Source organism: Salpingoeca rosetta (genome assembly GCF_000188695.1).
Source record: "Salpingoeca rosetta unplaced genomic scaffold supercont1.16, whole genome shotgun sequence".
Lineage (NCBI taxonomy): Eukaryota > Choanoflagellata > Craspedida > Salpingoecidae > Salpingoeca > Salpingoeca rosetta.
This window is the reverse complement of record NW_004754918.1, coordinates 338,916-347,080: the sequence shown is the minus strand read 5'-3', so window position 1 is coordinate 347,080 and position 8,165 is coordinate 338,916. Positions and strand designations below refer to the sequence as shown.

At 54.2% G+C, this 8,165-nt stretch overlaps 2 protein-coding genes across 2 annotated transcripts in view; one reads left to right on the top strand and one right to left on the bottom strand.

The window, feature by feature from the left end:
* Positions 1 to 77: 77 nt before the first annotated feature.
* On the bottom strand, positions 78 to 6,595 carry PTSG_07053 (uncharacterized protein). Its single transcript, XM_004992408.1, has 16 exons — positions 6,181 to 6,595; positions 5,956 to 5,997; positions 5,558 to 5,820; positions 5,106 to 5,205; positions 4,456 to 4,899; positions 4,100 to 4,255; positions 3,410 to 3,499; positions 3,143 to 3,223; positions 2,852 to 2,926; positions 2,384 to 2,473; positions 2,094 to 2,179; positions 1,727 to 1,918; positions 1,295 to 1,392; positions 977 to 1,098; positions 783 to 869; positions 78 to 442 (listed from the first exon to the last, which is right to left on the bottom strand). Exons 1-16 carry the CDS (start codon positions 6,517 to 6,519, stop codon positions 137 to 139), a joined length of 2,571 nt encoding a protein of 856 aa, XP_004992465.1. The 5' UTR covers positions 6,520 to 6,595; the 3' UTR covers positions 78 to 136.
* A 188-nt stretch (positions 6,596 to 6,783) lies between these two features.
* Positions 6,784 to 8,165, top strand: part of PTSG_07052 (uncharacterized protein) — a gene marked incomplete at both ends in the record, with an annotated part of 3,099 nt that continues 1,717 nt past the window's right edge. Inside the window, 4 exons of the mRNA XM_004992407.1 lie at positions 6,784 to 7,252; positions 7,581 to 7,648; positions 7,814 to 7,894; positions 8,063 to 8,145. Of these exons, the coding sequence (XP_004992464.1) occupies positions 6,784 to 7,252; positions 7,581 to 7,648; positions 7,814 to 7,894; positions 8,063 to 8,145 (701 nt within the window). The remainder of the gene's footprint in view (positions 7,253 to 7,580; positions 7,649 to 7,813; positions 7,895 to 8,062; positions 8,146 to 8,165) is intronic.

The following is an 8,165-nucleotide window of genomic DNA, read 5'->3' as shown; positions in this document are numbered from 1 at the left end:
ATAACTTAAAACAACACACCAGCACACCACAGTGTCATTCGTGCATTCTGCATCAGCGCACCAGTTCATCATCACCACCACCACCACCACCACCACCACCACCATCATCATCACCAGTGTGCTTACGAATCGCCAATCAATGGCCGACACGAGCCCGTGGCATCACCGCAACCACACGCACGCACACACCCGCCCCTTCATGATCGCTACCATCAGCATCGCCACCCTGCACATCTGCTTCCCTTCCCTCCGCACCAACCCTCTTCCCTTCAGCGTCGTCACCACCATCATCGTCGTCGTCGTCGTCGTCGGTGGTTGCGCTTGTGTCCTCCCGTACGATGTCGACCTCCACCCGCACGCCGTCGCCAACAGCAACCCTGTCGTAGTCGCCCCGGTACTGCTGCGCCATGAACATCCTCTCCAGCACAACATCATGCAGCGGCTGGTGTGTGTGTGTGTGTGCGTGTGTGTGTGTGTGTGTGTGTGTGTGCGTGCGTGTGTGTGTGTGTGTGTGTGTGTGTGTGTGTGTGTGTGTGTGTGTGTGTGTGTGTGTGTGTGTGTCGTGTGTGTGTGTGTGTGTGTGTGTGTGTGTGTGTGTGTGTGTGTGTGTGTGTGTGTGTGGATGTGTGTGTGCGTGCGTGCGTGCGTGCGTGTGTGTGTATGTGTCAACGGGTGAGCAGTTGCTTGCATGTTGTGCAAAGTACTACACCCAACAACGACAACTTCACACACACACACACACACACTACACGATGCGCGCTGCAGACACACTGGAGACGTACGGATTTGAAGTGGACGCTGGCGTAGCGTGCAAACCGTTTCGTGATTGTGCCCTGAATCGTGCTTGTCGTCAACTTTGGTCCACAAATCTGACACCGACACAGCAGCAGGTTGCAGTGAGCTCGGTATGGTGACGACGACGATGACAAGGACAACAACAACTTAAACAACAGCAGCAGCAGCAGCAGCAGCAGACCTTTGTGACGTCGACGGCGTAGGCGGATCCCTGGACGAGTCTGAAGCGGACATGGTCGCCTTTCTTCGGCGGCTGCTGTGGATGCGCCAGGCTGTTCAGCGCACACAGCGCAACCCTCAGGTCTGCGGATGGTGATCGATGCAGGAAGAGCAAGGAGGTCGAGGGGCGTCAATATTTGATGGGACAAGCACAACACGCACAGCGCGCCGAAACTGCAGCCTGTTAATACATGCAAGCACACGTGCGACAGCACAAACACCCAAATAAAGCACGGCACAGCGCGGCAGCACAACACGCCAACACAAGCAATGCGCGCACCGCTCTGATCTACTTCGCCAAACGCCGGCGTTGTGTCAATCATCTCCACGCGTGGAACAGCGGGGCGATTGTCCGGACGAGGCGGCCGATACAGGATCCTGTTGTCCGTGACACATCGGAAATGAGGTGCACGTGGTCATGTCAGACGTACGCGGGTGCAGTACTCATGTGAGAATGAGAATGATAAGCAGGGGAAACACAGCTGTATGGCTGATGTGTCACGAACGCACCGACTACAGGCGACAGAGGAAGAAACAAAAGGACGTTACATGACTGCACCCAACGCCACGATGCATAGCAAACAAACACACACGCACATGAACACACACAAACACACTTGCACACATGATCACACATGCACACACGTACACGTACATAATGCGCGCACATGCACACACACACATGATCACACATGCACACACGTACACCAACCTGCCCATCTGCGCGCGTGTCGGCGCAGAGTCGACGACGCCCTCGAGTGCATCTGGATCCTTGACGAGCATGGCATTGATGACAGCGGGGTCGGCCTGGCACACACGCGCAGCAACCGGCCCACGCGGTGACGGCGTGATCTCAAACTCCACCCACATGTTCACGTCCAGCTCGCAGTGGCCAACGACGTTTCTGTTTGACAAAGAGGATCCAGGAGAGGGCGTCGAGGTGGGGGTGGAGTTGCGTGAGCAAGATCGCACACTCATATAAAACGTAACGCATTCACATCACATGCGCATACACACAAGCATGTGCACAGGTACACACACGCACACATACACATGCAGTCATGTCAACGGTGACGTACGAGAAGGGCATGAAGATGTCGTCCAGTTTGGGGAATGAGGTGATGAATCCAAACCCGGAGCCAGGCATCAGCCGCTTCACCCACCCCTACAGCGACAGTGCAAATGTATGTCAAGGAGGAGGAGGAGGCGGCGGTAGAGGGCGTTGTGCGTGCGTGCGTGTGAGTGTGAGTGTGTGCGTGTGAGTGTTTGCATGTACTTGCTGTGCCTTGTGTTGTCGGCGCACGGGGCAACGAAAGCAGGAGCTAGTTCAGTGACGCTAGCAAAGCACGGCACACATGGCGCAGCGTACGTATGAGCGGGCGCTTCGCGTCAAGATCGTCGCAGTTGTGCAGAAGCAACGGTCAGGTCGCACAGCGTAGCTGCTCACATTGACGCGAACCTGGTGGGGTGGGAGGGGAGAGAATGGATGATGCAGTCGTGACGTGGTGAGGGGAGTGTGAATCAGTGGATGTGAGTGTGTGAGAATGTATGAATGAGCGAGGTGGGAGGAGTGTGTTTGTGTGAGTGTGTGTATTTGTGTGCATTTGTGTGTGCATTTGTGTGTGTATTTGTGTGTGTGTGTATGTGTGTGTATGTGTGTGTGTATTTGTGTGTATTTGTGTGTGTATTTGTGTGTGTGTGTGTGTATGTGTGTGTGTGTGTGTGTGACTGCATGAGGGTGGGAGGGACGCAGGGAGCCAGTGAATAACCGTGGATGGGACAATGACCAATGCAAGTGGAGTCGAATCATATGCAACCACTGCCGCAGCACCAGTACCGTGTCGCCGACACGAAGCGTCGTGTTGTCGAGAATGTGGTCGAAGTAGTCCACCTGATCGCCAACAGCCGGGCCCTGACAGCGGGTGATGGTGGTAGTGGTGGTGGTGGTGGTGATGGTGGTGGTTCATGAGTTGGTGTGGCGAAAGGAGACGAATTGACAGAGTCGAGCAAGAAAAAAAGCAAGCCGAGTACAGGCAAAGCGGCAATGCTTCGTCGCATTCAACCCCCAGAGCTTGTGCCCACCCAACCAGACACGATAAGCAAAGCGTGCCGCGTGCTGCGTGCTGACCGATGTGGGGTGGTGTGTCGTCTGGCTGCTGCTGGCATCTGGGATGACTCGCTCCACAACAATACGCCCAGGCTCGTAGCCCTGTGTGAGTAAGCCGTGCGAAGCATTTGAAAGCATATGAGGGTGTGAAAGCGTGAAGGTGTGTGTGCGTGGGTGTGCATGCGTGTGTGTGGTTGCGCGAAGGCAGCAGCAGACACGAGGTGGTGATCATCAGATGGTGGTGAGGCGTGGCGGGCATGCGAGGGCGATTTGGTGAGGGGCGCTGACCTTTGGTTCCGACATGACACGTCCAACGCACTCGCCAGCATGCGCTGCTGCCATCTCGAATTGCGGGGCCGGCACAACAAACAGCGCATGCTGTGGTGCAGTTGAGCGGGTGGGGTGGGAGGATGGCGAGCAAACATGGAATCGTGGCCACAGCGGACGAGGAATGGCAGGGGGCGAATGGTGTTAGCGATGGGGTCGGGGCGCACGCCGATATCAATACACGCTCCAGATGGAAGCGAAGATGCAACAACAACAACAACAACAACAACAACAACAACTTAAACAACAACAACTTAAACAACAACAACAACTTCAACAACAACAACAACAACAACAACAGCAACAACTTAAACAACAACAACAACTTCAACTTCAACAACAACAACAACAACAACTTAAACAACAACAACAACAACAACAACAACAACAACAACAACAACAACTTAAACAACAACAACAACTTAAACAACAACAACAACAACTTAAACAACAACAACAACAACTTAAACAACAACAACAACAACTTAAACAACAACAACAACAACTTAAACAACAACAACAACTTAAACAACAACAACACCGGCAGCTTCCATCGCCACGAATTGCTCCTCCCTCTCAATGGTCAGCAGCATCCCAACTCCCCTCTCCCCTGCAGGCTGAGGAAAACGCATGTGCGCAGCAGCCGCGTACCGGGTCGGCGTCTGTGGTGCTGGTGAGGGCGAAGGAGAGTGCGTCGCCAACAGCGATCGGGTGCTTGATCTTGTGCAGCGGCACAGACACACCGCGCCCATCAGGGATGAACACAAGCGCAAGGTGCGGGCGGATTGCAACGACGATGCCGTGCACCTGCGCAGCAGCAAAGAGCAAGCCATGTTAAAGCACGTACATGTGTGTATGTGTGTGTGTGTGTGTGTGTGTGTGTGTGTGTGTGTGTGTGGACATCAGGTGTGGCGCTTCATTAAGTTGGTGTGCGCGACGCGAGCACGTCAAACATCAACGTTAAGGCGGCAGTTATGACACAAGAGAGGGTTGGTAACGCCACTTGCCTGCTCAGATTGCACTGTGAATCGAACAGGCTTGGGCGACATTGCTTGCTGCTGCTGTTGCTGCTGTTGCTCTTGTGGCTGCTGTGGCTGCTGCTGACGTTGTGGCTGCTGTTGCTGCTGCTGACGTTGTGGCTGCTGTGGCTGCTGACGTTGCTGTTTCTGTTGCTGCTGTTGCTGCTGTGGCTGTTGCTCATCATCATCATCATCATCATAATCGTCATCATCATAGCCATCGCCGCCATCGCCATCAAGGTCATTGCAACTCGCAGTTTCATCTTCACCGTCATAATCATCACCATCATCATCATCATCATAGTAGTCATCCTCGTCATCAACCACAGGGTCTTCAATGACATGACCATAGTCGTCGCAGTCGTCAAAGCAGTCGTGCACGGAGAGGTGCCATTCTGGCGCCTCCTTCCATGGCCGCGGATCATGGTACATCTGATGGCAAAAATGATGACGATGATGGTGGTGACGACGATGACGATAACGATGGTGGTGGTAGTGGTGGTGGTGATGATGACGATGGTGATGGTGAAGGAATGGTAGTATTGCGCAAACTGAAAGCACAGCAGCAAATCATAACTCAAGCGTCCAGAGGGAAAGATGGCATTGGCATGTTTTGCAAACGCAGGGCGGTGAAGCACCTCGGTGATGATAATGTCGTCGTAATTGGTCAGACACACGGCTATTTCTGTGACTATCACAGGAGTGCCATGTTTGAGCCGTGGGAGGGTGGGCGCAATCCTTTCCAACAGTGTATGGAGGGGCGCAGGAGTTGCACGATGCTGGTCAGGGCGGCCTTGGGTTGCAAAGAAGTAAAGAAGGCAACAAGGCAACAAGGCAACAAGGCAACAAGGCAACAAGGCAACAAGCACAACTAACACACACACATACACACACACGCACACACATACACACGCGCACACACACGCGCGCACACACATAAATACACACACACGCACACGCGCGCGCGCACATAAACACACACACATACACGCGCGCGCACGCACATAAACACACACACACATACACGCGCGCGCACGCACATAAACACACACACATACACAGGATCCTGCGCATACACGGCAAAGCTTACTGGCAGAAAGGACCGTGCACAAATTGGACGCAGAGTCCCTTGAAGGTGTGGCCACGGCGACCGCTGCATCTGAACGGCATGTAAGATTTGTCGTGTGCCGCAAGTTCTGATCTGTGGACAATGTCAATGTTGACGGCGCCGATGCCTCTGCGCCCACGATCCACAATTTCGAACTCGACGGGCATGTGAAGCAGACTTCTGTCATCACGCCCAACATGGAAGTTGAAGCTCGAGACGTGAAAGAACAGGGATTGGCCAGGAAACTGCAAACAAACACGCAAGGCGAGTAAGGAATGTCAACGATGACGTATGTGTATGATGGTGGTGATGGTAGTGCTGGTGATGCTGATGGAAGCATAGCGGACGAACAGGTGTTGGCGCCTTGTGCGAGTGCTCACCCGGCCGCTTTTGATGAAACCAAAACCACGCTCGCTCTTCCACTGCCAGTTCACATTGACGCAGTACAAGGGATGCGCGACGTCCATGTGAGATCATGAAAGCAACGGGAAATGAGATGAGATGAGCACGTAAGACACTTTGCCAAGGCAGCGGGGCGGCGAACACGCACGGTGTCGATGTGAACTGTTTGGACTTGAGTGTGACGCATGCTGGGGTTTACATACGTCGGAGATGACACCATATTCCAGGCAACGCACTGACTGAAGAATGTTCAGCTTGCTTGGGACTGGAATGCCAAACCCCTTCCACAGCTGCTTGTGGCTTTGGCGCACAAACATCTTGCGAGGCAACAAGTGGTCATGGTACGGACCGGAGTCGTGTGCACCGTTGAATTTGTCCTCCTCTTCCTGAGTGTTTTGCGAATTGGGATATTGGAAGACGGGAATGTCGCTGGGCGGGCCGTCAAAGTCGTCCGATGCGTATGCCACGGGAACGGGCTCCGCCAGAAACGATCCATACTCCTCGCTATCCTCCGAATCGTACTCATAACCCCAGTCCCCCATGTTGTGGTGTGCTGCGCGGTGTGCTGCGTGTGTGGTGCAGTAGAAGCAACACGAGCGAGCGAGCGGGCAGTGCAGTGTGTTGAATGGACTAGCTTCATGTCCTATGTGTTACTTATAGGACACGGCTGACAACGCTGACAACTGCCAGACCCACCAACCGCAGCAACGCACCAACGTTAACCAGCAGCGGCGCTGGGTGCTTGTTTGTTCCCTCACATCAAATCACGGCCATATTCACAACCATAAGCACAAGCACCGGCAAGCATGGCCAGGGTCGGAGGGCTGGGCGTGTCTGTGTTTCAGGCAGTGCTGAGTGTTGCATTCCTGAGCCTGGTGTTCTTGGCCGGCTACCTGATTGGCAGGCAGCAGCATGCGCTGAACCCGCTCAGCGTGGTGCCGAGTGCGCAAGGTGCTGTGGGTGACGGCAGCAGGAGTAGTGGTGGCAATCTACAAGTCCCGGCTGCTGCTGGTGGACAACAACAGATAGTACCCTTTGATTTGAGGCGATCCCACGTGAGCGAGCTTGTCTCCATTGAACCACAGCCGCTGGCGCCGCTCGTGCATGTACCTGGAGGAGGTACGGGGGCTCAACAACATCATCAGAATCGGACTGGCGATGGGGCTAGCCTGGTGCAAGCCGATGCCGGTGCAGTGACGGAACCACCACAGGCCGTGAAACACAAGAAAGTCGCCCAAACGCCGCCTGCTCGCCTCTGCATCGGCGTACCTTCAGGTCAGGAAGGATGTGTTTGGTGTGAAGGTGTGTTTGTCGTGTGTGTGTGTGTCTGTGTGTATGTGTCTGTGTGTCTGTCTGTGTGTCTGTCTGTGTGTGTGTCTGTGTGTCTGTGTGCGTGTGTATGTGTGTGTGGTGTGTGTGTGTGTTTGTAGTGTGTGTGTGTCTGTGTGTCTGTGTACGTGTGTGTGTGTCTGTGCGTGTGTGGGAAACGATAGTTGTGCTTCCCGCTGTGTGCCCTGACCTGCGTGTTGGTTGCTTCGTTAATGTCAAGTGTTCTCACGTGCATGTGTGTATGTGGGTGTGGCTGTGTTGACGCTGATGACAGCATACCGGGAGCAATCGGAGCTGCTGAAGCATATGCAAGAGCTTGTTGATGAGAGTCGAGGACAGTCGGTGCGTTCATGGCAAGATGATATGGACCGGCATCGTGCGTGTTCACGTGTACTGCGCAGATTCTTGCGCATTGGACTGTAACACCTGCCTTGTTTGAAAAATGACGTGTTGATATTGTGCTTCCCGTTGTCGTTACTGTTATCGTTGTTGTCATCGTCATTGCAGGTGCACATTATCCTGCGGCAAGCGTACTCTGCCGCACAGAACGTTGATGAACGACAAGCGCTCGAGAAGATGGGCATCGAGGTGCGCACTCTGTGTGTCTGTGTGCGTGTGTGTATGTGTGTGTTTGCGTTGATGCGAGTTTGATTCACGCTGCGGTCTACGGCACATCACTGGCACATCCACCACCTTTTCACCTCCTCCCTTCCATCCCTCCCCCCCCCCGGCAATCGTCCATGGCGCGGTGCTTAGGTTGTGACTGCGACGGGCGACTACCCGGAGCTCCGCGGAGACGACCTCAAGCAGAACTTTGGGGACGCCATTGAGCGCGTCAGGTGCATGCGTGTGTGTGTGT

Excerpts from the sequence above, each read along its gene's own strand:
- PTSG_07053 (XM_004992408.1), bottom strand. The coding sequence starts at position 6,519 with ATGGGGGACTGGGGTTATGAGTACGATTCGGAGGATAGCGAGGAGTAT. Across the intron at positions 1,393-1,726 it reads ACACGCGCGCAGATGGGCAG|GATCCTGTATCGGCCGCCTC; the intron begins GTTGGTGTACGT and ends CACGGACAACAG. Across the intron at positions 1,099-1,294 it reads TGGCGAAGTAGATCAGAGCG|ACCTGAGGGTTGCGCTGTGT; the intron begins GTGCGCGCATTG and ends CACCATCCGCAG.